Below are 18,075 nucleotides of genomic sequence, written 5' to 3'. Positions count from 1 at the left end.
CTTGGCGAATGATAGAGAATGCCAAAAGACAGATTGGTTGTCTTAGAGACTCATTTTCAGATCTGACTACATTAGTTAACCAGTTCATTGAAATGACTGAAACCATTCTGGATGAGCAGTCTGTAAAGGCCGTACTTGAACATAGTTTACCACAAAAAAGGACAGCAAAGAAAAAAATGATGCCTGGTGAATTAGCTAAAGATGAGCCTCCCCCTGACCCTCTTAAGGGTTTCCAGTGTCAAGTGTTTAATTCGGTTATAGACCAGGCAACAACCAGCATTGAGGTTAGATTTTCCAAAAATGAAACCCTCATCCGTGATCTATCACAATTAGACCCAAGAAGGTTTGGCCAGTTAACACAAAAAGACATTACAAATGGCAAATGTTGATATTGTACAACTTAAACTTGAGCTTCTTAGTTTCCAAGAGAACTATGCCACTTTGAAAAAACCGTTCCCTTCTGCAATCGATGTTCGTGAAGCTGGTGTTGATAGTGATGGTGAGGATGACATCAATGATGGAACACATGTAGCTTGTGAAAACTACCTGACCTGCTGCTATAGACTTTTATATGATCACAACTTGCATTCTGCTGCATATACAAATCTTTTTGTGGTCTATAAGACACTCCTTACTCTGGCCTGCACCCAAGTTTCCTGTGAAAGAGTGTTTTCAAAACTAAAAATTGTAAAAAATCGGTTGAGGTCATCGATTGGACAAGACCTTTTAGAATCCCTCATTTTAATGAACATTGAGAGGGATATTTCAATGTCTTTAGATTATGATGACATTGTTGATCGATTTGCAAACTCATCTTCTGTTCTTCAGAAACTGCTGCTGTAAACTGGTTGCGTAAAATGGTTTTCTTTTGTGTCTTATTATGTTTCTTCTGTTCTATTTAAGGTTAGTTGTTTGTATTGTGCAGCTGATACATTAAAACTAAGGTTTATAGTAAAAGAAGATGGAAATCCTGACAGGGATATGGTCTATCATACCCCTTTGTCTGTTATGGGGTCCATCTGTTTTCTACTTTGATGTTTGTCACATTGCCTGGCAAAAGAGGCCAGCTATTTGCACTATTTTGTTTGTAAGGTTTGTTGAACTCTATCTGTGATGGAGAATAAGTTAATGTCTGTAATGGAGCTTAAGTTAATGTTTAATTTTATATTACTTATTTAAATGCTATTTATTTGGTTGCCTTTGGTTGTGCAATAAAATCATTTTGGTTTGATTTTCTGTGTATGTGTGTAGAACATAACAAAGTTTGGGTGCTAGGTCTCATGCCTGAATGTATTTAAGATCCATATCCACGGCTAGATCACAAAGTATCAACATCCACTATCGGCATGGAGAACAGCAGTTTTGACTGCCTACCTCCGTGAATGGTAGCTAGATTTAAATCCATGGACGGTACCTCTAGGCCTCCTGTGCTCTATATGTAGGGTCTTAGGACATCTAATCCGTCTCTGGTAAAACTATTATATTAATCTCCTGAGAATTCCTAATACAAAAGGGTGAAATGCGTAGAGAAAAAGATGGGAAGTAGTTTCCGAATTATGAAGTAAGAAGATCCATATCACACAGATCTCAGATATTCACCATGCATACCCATATATAAAATAAAATAATTTTTTCTATTCAAAGACAGTAAACCAAGGCGCAGCTAAAAGTGATCAATTTAGTACAAATGACAATACAGTTCTGTTTTGCACACTGTATTGTGTGTGAAAATGCACTTTAAACGTGTATAATGGCAAAAACTGGACGGGCGATATTTAATATGGCAGTAGGGTGGGCCCCTGGAAATAATCCCACTGGTGGGCCCTAGGCACCCCAGTCCGACCCTGCTAGGGCCCACCAGTGGAATTGTTTCTAGGGGCCCACCCCCAGGACAATGCAGATCAGCGGTACCAAAACACGACGTCTAAAAGTAATAACATGTCGGGAGCCATGCTGCTCACCCACTATACCATGTGCACTACCTAAATGTATTGCTACACCTTGTATGGCAAGTGAACAGCGCGGCTCCTAGAAATGCTACTATTCCCTGTAGCTGCTCGGTCCTGGAAAAGGCTGATCTGCAGAGGTCCTGGCTGTTGTATCATCACAGATGTAATATTGATGGCTTATCCTAAGGACAGACCATCAATATAACGCTGGGTTCACACCTGCGTTCATGACTCCGTTCTATGGTTTCCGTCTTCTGCCAGAAGACGGAAACCATAGACCGGGTCCGGCCGTGAGCGGCGGTGAGCGTTTTAGGCTCTCCGCCGCGAAACCGGATTTTTTTATCCGGACACAGAGTAGTGCATGTCCGATTCTGTGTCCGGATTATAAAACCCGGTTTCGCGGCGGAGAGCGCAAAACGCTCACTGCCGCGCACGGCCGGACAGCTTTCTCACCCATTCAAATGAATGGGTGAGAAAGTCTCCTGCAGACTTCCGTCTCCTGCATCTGTTTTATGCAGGAAACGGAAACCTGCAATAAGGACAGTGAACGCAGATGTGAACGAGCCCTTAGAAAGATGAATAAATCCTTTAGAGCTAGTTCACATGGAGATACATGAACTCTGCGTGTGAACATTCTGTCGCAGATGCCAGGCATCCCGTCGTGGCATTCCGCTCCGGATTAGACCCAAATGAATGGGCCGGAGCCTCGTGCCGCAGATGCTGAGATTGATTCAGCCGCGGAATCTGCGGCAAGATAGGGCAGCTCGCTTCTTTTTTCTGCTACTAGCTAGTGGAAAAAAGAAGCGAGCAGCTCCCATTGAAGTCATTGGGAGTCATTTTTGGCAGCGGATTTTGAGGCGGATTCCACCTCAAAATCCGCTGCCAACTTCCCCGTGTGAACTAGCCCTTAAAGTGGTTGTCCAGGAATTGGAGCAACTCATGTCCCGGATGGGAAGTGTAAAATAAAAAACAAATAAATAAAAAAGCATACTCATCTGTCCCCGTTACTCCGTTGTGCGCTGCCAGTGTCCATTCAGTCTCGTACTGGCGCCTCCTTGCTGGGAGTCCTGCACCTCATGTGACCGCTGAGACTAGTTAGGTAAAGAATTTCCAGAAATGAGGCCGTGAGACCGAACAGACACAGGCGGGGACAACGGGGTGCTGGGGACAGGTGAGTATACTTTTTTTTTTTTTTTTTATTTTTACACCTCTACTGCATGTATTTTTCTGCAATGTGTGGATAGGATTGCACACACTGTATACCTACACACTCAGGCCTGGTTCACATCTGCGTTCAGTAATCCATTTGGGGAGTCCGCATGGTGGCCCCCGAACAGACTACTGAACGCATTAGCAAGCGGTGTGCAGTGAAAGCATCTGGACCCCATAGATTATAATGGAGTCCGTGTGCTTTCCGTGCGGTGTCCACACGGAACATGCGGACAGAAAAGTACTTCATGATCTACTTTCCTGTCCACATGTTCCGTACAGAGACCGCGCGGAAATCTAATCTATGTGGACACACAGTATTTTCCCCTATAATGGCCCCTGCACACAGTATTATGACCCTTAATGGCCCCTGCACACAGTATTATCCCCCATAGTGGCCCCTGCACACAGTATTATCCCCCATAGTGGCCCCTCCACACAGTATTATGCCCCATAGTGGCCCCTGCACACAGTATAATGTCCCATAGTGGCCCCTGCACACAGTATTATGTCCCATAGTGGCACCTACACACAGTATTATCCCCCATAGTGGCCCCTGCACACAGTATTATCCCCCATAGTGGCCCCTGCACACAGTATTATCCCCCATAGTGGCCCCTGCACACAGTATTATGTCCCTTACTGGCCCCTGCACAAAGTATCATCCCCAAAAGTGTCCCCTGCACACAGTATTATAGCCCATAGTGGACCCTGCACACAGTATTATGTCCCTTACTGGCCCCTGCACACAGTATTATGTCCCTTACTGGCCCCTGCACACAGTATTATGTCCCTTACTGGCCCCAGCACACAGTATCATCCCCCATAGTGGCCCCTGCACACAGTATTATGTCCCTTACTGGCCCCAGCACACAGTATCATCCCCCATAGTGGCCCCTGAAATGACGTCAGACGTCACATGACCCAGGACGCAGGCCGGGTTCATGTGACGTCAGAGACGTCAGGAAGGATGCCTGGCAGGATCGTGGAGAGGTAAGTAACACTGTTTGTTATGTTCCCTTACCTCTCCCGATCCGCCGATCATTATACTCGGGGGTCTGCAAAGACCCCCGAGTATAATGATGGTATTTGTGGGACCCGCAGTGTCACTTACCGATCCCAGCCCAGCCAGGATCGGCAAGTGAATAGGGCCCGTAACAGCCTATTAAAATAAAACAAAAAACGCAGCGGTATCGGCTGTCACCAGGCCCCCTAATGGCCCGGGCCCTGTGGCAGCCGCCTCCGCTGCCTCTATGGTAGTTACGCCCCTGATACCATATATGTCATATATATACTTATATGAATGTATGAATACTATATATACTCACATATATACATACATACACTCACCCATAAACATTATTGTAGTATACTGTATACATACCTGTATACAGTATACATACCTATATACAAAGATACAGTACTCACACAATATACAACACACATACAGTACACAAATGTACACATATATACATATTACATAGACAGATTTTACCAAAAGGATATACTTACATTTTCCAGAAGAGCACAGCATTGCATGAGACGGCTCCTGTCTTCCCCACACGATCCGATGTGAGAGACGACTCACTGTGAGGGGGAGGGGGAGGGAAGCAGGAAGTGCGGGCAGCACAGCAGGTCCTCACAGGAGAGCAGCAGGTCAGTGAGAGGAGTACGAGCTGCCATTATAGCTGATGCTGAAGCTGCACACGTGTCCTCCGGTATATACTTTCCCTATATATCGGGAGGACACTATGTGCAGCATCAGCTAATGGAGGCCCCTGTGTTCTGAGGCAAATGCAGATGCATTGGTCAGGTGCTCGATTGGGGGCCCCGACCAATGTATCTGCATTAGTACAATGAGGATTTAACAGTCGGGGCCTGGGGCCCACCGGGGGATTCACCGGGACACCGGTGGGCCAGTCCGACCCTGCCCCAGACTATAATAATTGTTCATGGGTGTCCACAGTGGGGCATAATAGTGTGTGCAGGGGGCACTATGGGGCATAATACTGTGTATAGGGGACATTATGGGGCATAATACTGTGTACAGGAGCCACTATGGGACATAATACTGTGTGCAGGGGCCACCATGGGACATAATACTGTGTGCAGGGGCCACTATGGGACATAATTCTTTGTGTAGGGGCCACTATGGGGTATAATAGTGTGTACAGAGGCCACTATGTGAATAATAGAAAGCGCAGGAATGTGGGAGGGGGGGGTCGGTCGGGGCCTTAGGCGAGCGTTAGTCGGGGTTGGGGGGGGCCATGTCAAAAGTTTGCTACGGGTCCCCGCCGTTCCTCGTTACACCACTGATTATGGCCACATCTAATAGAACACACCCTCCTATATCTCTATGCCCATAGAAGAATATAGACTGTATATAAAATGTCTAATATGATATGATATAGGATATCTCCCTCTTTCGGTTCTTCAAAAGTTGGGAGGTATGCTAAAGTAAGGGGTTTACCTTGGTCTCAGCAATGGAGTAGGTAGGATAAACTGTTTATTCTGGAGGCAGTAATGGGGTAACAGCATGCAGGATTCATACAAGTTGCAGTAGCAGTTGCTATTGGGCCCTAAACTCTGGGGGGGCCCAAAGGTCCCTCTGCCACGTAAAATATAGTATTATTCTAAATGGCAGGTAGGAGTCCTGTTAGTGTTTGCACTGGGTCCAGGAGCTTCCATTCACATTCCTCCTCACTGTGGTACTGCTATAGGAAATAATGAGGGAATCAACATCCCAATTCTCATCATCCACGCTGCACTGTTTTCTTACTATGCCACTTATAGACTGACTTTCTAGCCTTCATGTATTGTGAACATTGGTTGTTCCAGTCGACTAATATGGATCCGGCCCTCAAATACATGAATAGAAAACAAATAATTTATAGCTTCCAGTCGTAATATGGAAGACGGAAATCTAGTTGCCACCAGACACATGGATGTCTTAATGCGACAACAGGAAGTGACGTCACCCTCCCACTTCCTGTCCTTCCTTCTCCCGGCGGTCATTGAGCTGGTGGAGTGTTCTTGTCTCATTCCTGCGCGTCAGTGTCATTCCGGAGGACAAAATGGCGGACAAGATAGGTAAGTGAGCGCAGCATGTCTGTACTTTGGGCTTCATTCACCCTGCCTGGGTTCTGGAGTAGACGAAATCTCCGCCATTTTCGGCAGCATGTTACGTGTAGGGCCCAGAAGCTGCAGACTGTTCCAATGCCGGCTGCTGTCTCTGCACAGTCCTGCACATTACATACTATACACTATAGATACTAACTGAAGGCACTGAGCGGCTGATTACACGAGCTCTAGGGGGAGGCTGGGTTGTGAGCCCCGATATTATATGGCAGGGCTGGGCAGAAGAAGGGGTCACCTTGTCGTAGACCTTGTGGATGAGTTGTGTAGTGTCTGATACTACAGCTATGGGGTCGGGTCTAGTCACTGCCTGTAGTACTGTCACTGTCCACAGGAAGTAAAGCTGTAGCGTTCACCTTGTATTAGTACCGAACTGTCAGCGTAGGGCACAAGTGTGATGTTTCTGGGGGTCAGGACAGCAGTGTCCCTGGTGAATAGACGGGACAGTCACACTATTAGTTTATATAGGATTTACAGAGAGCATGGTTCTGTGTTAGTACCATAGCAGGCAGCCACTGTATTCATACAGAGAACTTGGGGCTGCCTGTTCTCATGGTATCCGGGGTCCCGAGCCGTCAAATAGAGAAAAACCCTGAGGCCCCGCGTTGCAAAAACACAGATTTTGCTTTTTTTTTTTTTTTTTTTTTTTTTTTTTTGAGCCAAGGAGGGGTTTGGGTGAAAGAAGTACTTATATACGTTTGCAATTCCATTTGTAGCCATTCTGGGCTTTAACACAAAAAGCATCAATATATGTAATTAAAAACAAACAAACAAACTGCTTTTCCCCAACGTGGGGCTGTAGACTTCATTTTGACAAAATTGCACTGATAGTGTCCAGCTCTGGGGTTGTGAAGCATTGACACACTACTGATTTTCTGTCATTCTGGAATTAGGTGATTTGGGTTTGTTTTTTTTTTGTTTTTTTTCTTTGCTACCAGATTCCTGCAGTTTTTAAACTTTGCATTGAAAACTGTTGAAGGTCGTGTGTGAAACCTGCAGCAGTAATGCAAGGCTGTGGAGCTGTGAACCAATAGTATAAAGTCATATATTGTTAGATTCATAATTTGTATCTTATTTACTTTCATAGGAATTCAGTCCCTGACTTTTTAGCGAATTAGAGGAGCTCTACTACTTCTGACTGACCACAGCTGTCAGCCATTTATGAAGCAATTGAAATAGGAGTGTAGAAGTCAGTGGTGTGGTCTACTGACTCTACAGCACAACTACTGGTGTAAAGTCTGTCACCAGAACCCAGCCACACAGATAGGTAGGATAGGGTCACCTGAATGCTGTTTTTTTTTTCCCCTTGTGAATCGCTGTCTCCATTGCAGACAGATTGAGGTTTTTGTCAATATGCAAATGACCTCTTGGGAAGAACGACGGTGTTGCTGCTCTTGCTTTTGGAGTTGCTTTTTGGAGCACCAGCAATGACCTTATTGCTCTAAGAATGAATTTGCATATTGACACAAAGGTAATATCTCGGTAACAGGGAAAAAAGTGTTTGCTCTAGATGACACTAACCCATCTATATGTGGGGCTCAGTTGATAAGCTGGGTTCTGTTGACACTCCCATTGAAAGCAAAATTGGCTGTATATACAATTTTACCACACCATATCTACAGATTACGGTATTTCAGTGTTACTCCTAATACTGTAGCCTTTGACAAACGTCCTTGTATCGGACAAGCCTTGAAGTTTCTCCACACAAATTAAAACAAGTCCCATCTTTTACTTTTCTCCCCTTTTAGTTTATTTTCCCACCATACTTCACGTTGTTACATTGTGCATGTGTAGGAAAGAGAAAGCCCAAGACTGAGCTTGGAGAGGAGAAGGGGTTGTCCTGGATAACCTTTTTAATATAAGGATGGGGATGGTGAAGAAAAAAAAAATCAAAACATACTTGCCTGTCCCTGGTGTTCAGTTGTCTCCCAGTGTGGTTTGTCCTGCGGCGTTTTATTCCAGGGGAAATCTCCACTGCACTGTGTTGTCCCATGTCCCTTTCTTTAAACTGCTGAGCAGTGGGACTGGACCACACTGGAAGGCATTGGGGACAGGCGAGTGTGCATTGCTTTGTGTTTTTTTTTTTTGTTTTTTTTTTAAATATATATCTTACCTTCCCCAGCCTCATATTTAAAAAAAAAAAAGTCCTTGTCCCTCTGCATAATCAGTGTCAGCCCCCTAGTGGACACTTGGTATTTATACAACAAGAGGGAGAGACCTCGCTCAGTTCTGGGGTCATGTGACTGCGTTTCTGAACAAGGAGCAGCACCTGTGTCTTGTAGGTTATTGGAAGCCTCCTACTTCATAGCGTGAAAGTGATGCTAAATTACAATTACTATGTACTCCATTCCCTAATATGGTTCTAGAACAGAGCCGCACTGAATACACATCTGGTGACCTCTAATAGTTTGTGGACACAGTTTCCTGTGGTCCACTGTATTATGGACTGTATGTAAACTTGGCATGATGCTGTCACATAACCTATTATTACCTGAAAACTCACTTTTTTTTTGCTTTAGTTCCTTTGGCAGAGAAGCGTCTCCTGGATGTTAAGCTCGGGCAGTTGCCCAGTTGGTTCGCCACATGTAATTTCACTCCAAATGGAATTTTTGCTTCCCTTCGTAGAGGTCAGTATAAGAACTTGCTTTTCTTTTAGAGAGTACATGCATATTATCAGTCTTCATGATACATTGTAGACATGCTCAAGCTATTCGTGTGGGCAGCAGGGGGGACTTTCAATTTCCTGATTTCGCTACTATAATAAATCAGCCTAAAAGGGACAGTGGATAGAACATGTCTTTCTCCTGGCTACTGTCAGTGTCATGAAGCAGAAAAGAGGAGAGGGGTCTAGATGGCCGTTGATCCGCCAATTGATCAGTACACCTCTGCGCTAAATGATGACTTTCAACGAGTTACTGAAATCTCCAAAGCTTAGCTTCCTTTTCACCGTATGAGATCAATCGGTCTCTGGTCTTGAAACTCGCCAATCTGTTATAAAAGTAATTGAATAGAAAATCTTCAAAGGGGTATTCCCAGCATCACATTTATGGCCATACATTTCTTTCCATTCACTTCTACAGGGTTTATGGCAGGTTATGGGCTTTGTTGTCCACGTAAGTGCAGGTTACAGACGTTGGACTCACATATACGTACGGTCACACTAAGGGACTGTACACACGGAGTAAACGTGCATGTATTTTGGCAAAATACAAGTGTTAAAATAAGACTCCCATAAGACTTCAGTGACATTTTTTTTACACGTAAAAAAAAACACGTCAAAATACTCCTGTAAAATGTCATTGAAGTCAATGGGAGTCTTATTTTTACACGTGTATTTTGCCAAAATACACGCGCGTTTATTCTGTGTGAACGGGCTCTAAGGCTGCAATCCAGAGAAATACATTGAGTTGTGACTGCAGGATTTACTCAGTAGTTAAAATCAAACCATATCCTTGGCATTATCACTCTCAGTGGCAGTCTGGATATTAATGACACATTCTGAAACTGCTTTAATTACAATTCATTAGTATTTATTAGTTAAACGTTTGGGTTTTAAAAAAAAAAAAATAGCTGATCACCCCCCAGCAAATCTAATTTATTTACCGTATTTTCCGGACTATAAGGCGCACATAAAATCCTACGATTTCCTCAGAAATCGAAAGTGCGCCTTATAGTCCGGTGCGCCTTATATATGGATTGAAGCGGCGGCACGCGAGGAGTTAAGCGGCGGCCGCCGGCAAAGTCTGCGTGCCGCTTCCATACATTGCAATGGGAGCGTGCTATTCAAATAGTATTCATTCATCTCTAACTTCAATTGTAACTTCTTACAATTGAAGTTAGAGATGCGCGAATACTATTTGAATAGTGCGCTCCCATTGCAATGTATGGAAGCGGCACGCAGACTTTGCAGGCGGCCGCCGCTTAAAGGGATTCTACCATTAAAAGAAGTTCTTTCCTCTTGACCACGTCGGAATAGCCTTAAAAAAGGCTATTTGTCTCCTACCTTTTGCCATAGCCAGTGCCGCCTTCTTCCTGAGCTGCGTCCTCCCCTTCTGTATCGTCTTCTTTGGGCCTCATGGATGACGCATGCGCAGTCGGCTCTGGCTGCGAGAGCCTGTTAGAGCCAACTGCGCATGCGTCATCCATGAGGCCCAAAGAAGACGACACAGAAGGGGAGGACGCAGCTCAGGAAGAAGGCGGCTATGGCAAAAGGTAGGAGACAAATAGCCTTTTTTAAGGCTATTCCGACGTGGTCAAGAGGAAAGAACTTCTTTTAATGGTAGAATCCCTTTAACTCCTCGTGTGTCGAGCGTTTCCATTCCTTTCAATGGAAGCGTGCCATTGAAGTGAATAGAAGCGGCTGGCACGCGGGGGGTTAAGCGGCCGCTGGCAAAGTCTGAGTGTCGCCGCTTTCAATCGCATATAAGGCGCACCGGACAGCGCTGCGCCTTATAGTTCGGTGCGCCTTATATATGAACCTAGGCAGAACTATAAGGCGCTCATGGGCAATGTGTCTTATAGTCCGGTGCGCCTTATAGTCCGCAAAATACGGTACAAGGATTTATTGTGATCCTACCTGTTTAATGGCCTATAGTCATGGTGTTGGGAAGCCTCTAAGTTGTGTTTACCTGTTTGGGATATGGTAACTTCCATACACTGCTCATGGAAGGAAGAGGAGATGATGCCGCGCTACATTTTCCCTGCACCCTTCTATGTTTAGCTTACATGCATGTATGTTATACCTATTATAACCTCAAAAATAAACACTTGTTACTATCTAATGAACACCATTACTTAACGTTGTTGTTGTTGTTTTATTTTCTTCACTTAGGTCATGATCGATATTATAACAAGTATGTCAACGTGAAAAAGGGAGGAATTGGAGGTGTTGCCATGGTGGTCGCTGCATATATAGTATTGAGCTACACCTGGGAATATGATCACATCAGTAAGTAGTCTTAAAAAAATGTATAAAGCAAAATAATATTGGCAATAGTGCAGAATTATGCTCTGTTTAACCCTAGAATGCATGACCATAAAAATCTACACTTTTACATACCTGGGGCCTTTTAGGCCCGTGTGCAAATAACATGGAATAACTCAAATAAAAATACTTTTCAAAGTTTATTTGAAAATTGCAAAGTAAGGATGCATTCCCACTAGCGCTGGTGTCTGCCAGGAGGGGATCTGTAATGGATCTGACCTCCTGGTGACCCCAGCTAAGGCTGGTAGAATCCGGGCATTCCGGCAGCCTTAACTGGAGTTACCACGAGATCAGATCCATTACAGATCACCTCCAGGCAGACACCAGCGCTAGATGTGAATAATTCAAAACATTATGTGCAAAAAACAACAAAAAAGTAACTGAACGGTCTTAAAACGCCCAATATACGCATTCGATATAACTCTTTATAATCACGTTTTTTTGTCAAAGTTTTTTTTATATAAAAGTTGCAGTAAACATGCTGCAGGAATATCTCTTTTCAAAGTTTCCTTTTCGAATTTACTAATGACCGCAACAACTTTCACACGTTATCTGTTCGGAAGAATGATCCTTGCAGACATTTTGTCCACAAGTAGTACAAACACGCTCCGATTTCCTGTCCTTCTTTGCTGGACAAATGTAACATCGCTTTCTTTTTTTATCTCTTGGTTCTGGATGTTCCTGAAAACGTATAACACATCTGATCATAGCTTCTGTTGTTTGTCTTGGCAAGAATTTTGTGCTGCTTCTCTCCATCATGGTAGGCATTAAAAGTTCATAGCAAAGTTCCGTCAAGTATAGACGTCTCTTGTCCTTTCTGTTGGCATGGAATTCTGGATGAGTCTCACTATAAACAATATAGGTATTGAGGGCTGACACATCTAGCATATTATAAAAAAGAACTATAGGCCAACGTTTTGTCTCTCCAATCATTTCGTCCATCTTGTCAACTTCTCGTTTGGTTTTATTATAATGCAAGATTATTTCGGGTTTCAGTTTCCTGTTATTGGTGTCTATACTTCCATCATGGTGCATTGCACTCAGTAATATGACCGATTTTTCTTTCTTCGCTTTATAAGACACCATTGTCGCTTGATTGCAGAAGCCAAATACACTATCATAAAGTTGGATCACATGTAAACCTAGTACGGGCCTAAAAGGCCCCAGGTATGTAAATATGGGGTATTCACAAAAAAGAGTTATTCCGAAATGCCTGTAACATAAAAATATATGAACAACTGGAAATGACTAACAACTATATACCTGAGGAATACCTAGAGTTTCAGAATTCTAACTAAAGTAATTTTGCAGTAAATAGAAAACAATTAACAGAGCGGGCCTGCGAGGCCCCAGGTATGCATTCTAGGGTTAAGGGCTCATTCATACAACAGGATTCTAAAGCTGTGTCTGAATAGACAGCACACGGCCCCATAGACTTTAACAAATATATTCATATGACCGTTGTTTGAACTGTGTGAACGATCGAGGGGAAATAAAGCTTGCTATTTCTCAGGCTGTTTTCACAGATCTCTCAAACTCATGTCTGAGGGACAACACTTTGTGAAAGTGGCCTGAACAAGGTACCTCCTCTAGAAAAGGGGTTGTCATATGATTAATAATTTGCTCTTAGATACTCAAAAAACCCAACATCTTGCTATTACATACTTATTTTGTGCTCTGGTGCTCTTTTGACTCCTTCTCAAAATGTACACCTAATGTGTCCAGTTCTAGGTGCAAGGAAGCATTTTTAGTGCACTGTTGCTTATTGGCTGGCCTGTGCAATTTCTATTAAGCTACGTTCACATTGTGTTTAATGGTATAGAATGCTGTGGTATTCCATGCAGCACAAATCGTAAACCTTGACTGATACAAACTGAGGCTTTTGTAGCTTCCACTGGGTTATTGGAGGTTTATGGGGTATGCTTTTCGGGCACTTTATTCATTGGAATCAGTGTCCCAACTCCCATTCTGAATAGAGTGGCAGGTTGTGCATTACATATTGCTGTTCCTTTCTTTCTCTGGAACTGCTGAAATGCGAGTCCCATGTACAACCTGCACATGAAAAACTAAAGGCCCTTAAACAAGTGCAATTATAGAGGTCAGACTTGCGACCTACCTGATCAGCTGGGTTTTACTCTCTGCAGCTAGGTCCTATACGAGTGAATTAGCATGTAATACCATCCACAGTCAAGATGTATGGGGCCTGGTAATCAATGAAGAGTCATTGGTCTTGCTGGAGCCCTTTCGTTAGCTGATTATTTAGGGTGCTGGAGTTGTATTTTTACTGATTTTTATATTGATGGTCTTACGTATTGGCTCTTAGTATCAAACTCCTGGAAACCCCCTTCAGTCCTTGGTAACACTAATAAAACATTGTATCAGTATTTTGCTGTATTCTAAAGTTACTGTTTCTTTTATAGAGCACGACCGCTGGAGAAAGTACCACTAACCTCAAGAGTCCTCAAAAGTACACAAGATGCTTCTGTCTCTCTTCTGTATTAAATCTATTAAAACAGTTCTTGATGTATTGTTCTTGCATCTGTCATTTCTTGTAATGGGAGGATAACCTATCTATCATACATTACATTCTGTCATCATTTAAGTCCATTTATGTTTCTTTATAAACACAGTAATATAAAAGATAAATCTGTGTCTTAAAGTAGATGGTGACTTCTGCTGATCGGTGACTTGAGACACAAGAGAAGTTAACCCTAGATGGTGTGAATTAGGCTGACAAGGTGTGGCCAATTCTATATGTCCACTATAAATTAAGGTTTAGGTGTCAGCTGTTTTTAGAGCAGACCGATTATAATGGGGATATTCATGTACAGGTTTTTTTTTTTCTTTATATATGGACTAATTTAAGACTGTGAAAAATAGGATATCTTATTTTCACCACTTTCACGGATTCCTGAATAGACTGCTCTTTAGGGACTCCTAGCCGTAGTTATCTATGATGTTAGGTGTCCCTGCATCCCAGTGGCATACTGTCCCATAGTGATTATGGCAGGGACTCCTAGCATCATGGTCAACTCTACTGCTAGTCCCTCTCTCAGCATACTGTGCAGGCCAGTAGATGTGGCTGGACCTTTTCAAAGCTCAGAACCCATGTTTTAAGATAATCCTTTAATAGTCCCACCATGGGGAAATTCTGTGTGTTACAACAGCATAGATAATACAATATACAAATACAAAAGCTCCAAGGTAGAGGCATTCTACAGAGATATGTAAGGTTCAATTCTCTACTCCCTGCAGGAAGTTTATTACTTTAGACTAAAAGGCCAGTGTTCTCTGGAAGGGAATGGAAATAGAAGAGACCCGCCCTGTAGAGATACCAGGCCAAGGGCCTTGGTCCAGATCAGACTGGAAAATATACAGCAGCCTTGGGACAGAAAAGGCAAGTAGGTGGAGCTCCTGACACTTGCACCATCAGCAGCAGGCCTTAGGCCTCATTCACATCTGCATTGGTAGTCTGTTAGGGAGTCCACATGAGAACCCCCCCCCCCCCCATACGGAGTACCGAATGTAACTGCAAACGGTGTGCAAGCACACAGACTATAATGGGGTCCATGTGCTTGCTGCCAGATCACCGCAGGGCTCATGCAGACAGGAAAGTAGTTCACAATCTACTTTCCTGTTTGCATGATTCGTGTGTGCAGCCAGCACACGGACCCCATTATAATCTATCGGGTTTGTGTGCTTTTACTTCACAGTTGCAGCATCTGAAGACCCTCCCAGTGTCCTTTTCACGCACCAAGGAATCACCACTGACATCCAATCACACATGAGGTGATCTAACATCATGATATCATGATGCTGTGGTCCAGAGTCATGATGTTGGTGTACCCCATATGACCAATCACAGGCTTCAACAGTGACCACATGCCTTGTGATGTCAGCCAGAGGTCTGACTAAGGTGCCGGGAATCAATGGAGCCTTAGGAGAGATGGGGCAAGGGGAAAATAACTGGGTTTTTTTTTGGGGGGGGGGGGGCTCTACTTTTTGTACTCAGGGATCCTAGGAGACTTCGGAGTATAATAGTGTTTTGTGGGTGACGAACCCAAAAAGGTTTGGATTGAGCCTGAAACTTTTAGAAAATTTGGGTTGAATGCACTTGACATTGTCATTGGTGGAGATTACATCCCAATGAAAGGAAAGCGAGGACTTTCCCTGGGAAGAAAAGTCACTAGGGAAGGGAGAATTATCAGGAGGACAAGAACCTGTTGCAATTGGTAAGGATCACCAGCTGAAGGGGTGGAGTGGAATTAGGGAATATAGAATCATCTGAAACATAGAGACCATTGTGTCGAAAAGCGTATGCCAAAGCAAATGAAGCAGGGAGACATCCTGCGAAATAAGGTCACACCTAATTGAAGAGCATGAATCTTGGACTCCCTGGGAGGAGTCTTTACCAAGTGGTTATCCAGATCACCATGTGAGGTGACATTACTTTGGTAAAGAACCCAGTGTAAAGTGGAGGAACCGCTGAAGGGATGTGGTAATGAGGATGTGAATGTTGGTGGAGGATAGGAACTCCAGGGATATCACCACCAAATGCATGGACGTCATGTGGAATCTGGATGAGGGCAAAGTGGTTTAGTCTCAATCTGGCCACCAGTCACTATGATGAAACCCTTAAAAGTGCATTGGATGAAACCGCTCCCTTCTCTACTCAAAAACTTTGATGCAGGGGGCTGCAACCCTGGCACACACCACAGACACATTTTCTTTGTGCCCTGGGTAAAGCGCTATCAGTCCCGGTACTATAGCTCTTTACAGTCAGAAGGGCGTTCCTGACAATCTGTCAGGTACATCCTTCTCCACAGCAGCGCCTATCGCGCTGTACAGTGTGAGCGGGGAGGAACGCTCCCTCCCTCTGCTCACAGTGCTCGTCCATAAACGAGTATTATCGTGAGCGGGGAGGAGGTGTTCCTCCCCGCTCACACTGCACAGTGTGATAGGTGCTGCTGTGGAGAAGGACGCACCTGACTGTCAGAAACGCCCTTCTGACTGTAAAGAGCTACGGTACCAGCAACAAAGGAACAGCTGGCAAAAAGCAGTGACACCAGTGAGGCTGCAAAGAATGCAGCCATGGTTAGAAATTACCCAAATCAACAGATGGCTAGTTTGTTTTTTAATGGTTTTCATGATGGTTTCTATGTACCGGCATATAATGGTATAGGTTGTACTTGGGTTGATAATCTGAAGTCTATTATTTTACATGAAAACGTGGTTGCAATTAAAATTCAGAAGGAGTTATGCAATGATAGGATTGAAGGTCCATTTAAGATGATCAGATTGTCTCCACTAGACATTACTGATTTTGCATTACTGAGACAATTTTTTTTATTTATAGGTAGTGTGAATTCAGTAAGTTATTAGAGATTTGTAGTTGTTTTGGTGTTCCTATAGCAAAAGAAAAGACTGTTTTCCCCTGTAGTTCATTAGAGTTTCTCACCATGAGTAGGGTATTTTCCAAAAGGTTATAGTTTGCTACCAGTGGGTTAAAATTTCCTGGTTTCCACTTACGATTATCCAGAAGCATGAAAGATGACTTAGGCCTGTGGCTGGAATTTCTTTCTAAATGTAATGGGTGTATTTATTGGCAGGAAGAATTTGTGGATTCTAGCGCATTAAACCTTTTTACTGATGCGGCTGGTAGTGTAGGCTATGGGGCCTATTCTAATGGTAAATGGTCAGCTGAGAGATGGCTGCAGGCTTGATCAGAGAATGGTGTTAGCAAGAATATTGTATTGCTAGAGCTCTTTCCAGTAGTAGTTTCTATAGTGATATGGGGTAAATTGTTTACAGGTAAGAGGTTATTGTTGAATTTAGATAACAAAGGGGTGGCTTTTGTCATAAACACCCTTTCTTCTAAATCAGATTTGGTAATTAAGTTATTAAGATATTTAGTGCTGTGTTGTATGAATTTCAACATTTAGTTGAAAGCACGTTATAGTGAAGGGAAGTGTAATATTATAGCTGATGCACTCTCTCATTTAGGGCTCGTTCACATGGGAGGTGAATTTTGGCACCGAGAGTGACACGGGGAGCCGCGTCACTCTCTGGTCAAAACCCGCCTGCCACGACCATCGCGGCTTCCCCCTTCGGAGTTGGCTCAAATGAATGGAGTAGCAAAACAGCGAACACAAGCCGGCAACTTCTCCAAAGGTATACGATAAAATTTAATCTGTATTTCACGAGTACATACAAAAATAAACAAAAACAAAAACCCCCATAAAAAAACGCCAACGCGTTTCGGAACAGGACGTTCCTTTTTCAACGTGCATGCAGGGTTCCTCTGTCCGCTTGAGAAGTCGGACATCTTCTCTTGCGGACAGGGAAGGACGGGCACGGAGTGCAAAAGAACGCACCCGATGCCCATTCAAGTGAATGACAGGTGTCACGGACACATCTAGTGTCCGCTCCTAGTGTCCGTGACAGATTTTGAGCGGACACTAGGAGCGGACACTACATGTCGGACACCGACGGTAGTGTGAACGCTCCCTAAGAGTAAATTTTGGTTATCCGGTTTGCGTTTTGATGATTGAAGCATCGTAATCTATAACACCATGAGAAGAGGAGAGGACAGAAAACCAGGAGCAAGTGTCCTGCCAGGAATTGAGGCAAAAAAGTGGCAAGAAAAAAAGAAGGATCCTCTCAACTAAATGCCAGAGGGGGTTAGTTATAGTAAAAGGAGGACTGGGAGGGGCTATGAAACAAGAGAGAGGATTTGGGTGTAGCTGCTTCCTAATCCTGGTGAAAGCCAGGGATTACTGTAAATTAAAATGTTAGAGC

At 43.7% G+C, this 18,075-nt stretch overlaps 1 protein-coding gene across 1 annotated transcript; it reads left to right on the top strand.

Moving 5' to 3' along the window:
• The first annotated feature begins 6,120 nt into the window (after nucleotides 1-6,120).
• Nucleotides 6,121-13,808, top strand: ATP5MF (ATP synthase membrane subunit f). Its single transcript, XM_075285259.1, has 4 exons — nucleotides 6,121-6,248; nucleotides 8,813-8,920; nucleotides 11,125-11,241; nucleotides 13,698-13,808. Exons 1-4 carry the CDS (start codon nucleotides 6,233-6,235, stop codon nucleotides 13,724-13,726), a joined length of 270 nt encoding a protein of 89 aa, XP_075141360.1. The 5' UTR covers nucleotides 6,121-6,232; the 3' UTR covers nucleotides 13,727-13,808.
• Nucleotides 13,809-18,075: the final 4,267 nt, after the last annotated feature.

The sequence above is a fragment of the Leptodactylus fuscus genome, chromosome 8, assembly GCF_031893055.1.
Source record: "Leptodactylus fuscus isolate aLepFus1 chromosome 8, aLepFus1.hap2, whole genome shotgun sequence".
NCBI lineage: Eukaryota > Metazoa > Chordata > Amphibia > Anura > Leptodactylidae > Leptodactylus > Leptodactylus fuscus.
The sequence above is the reverse complement of the archived record's forward strand: the minus strand, read 5'-3'. Positions and strand labels throughout refer to the sequence as shown.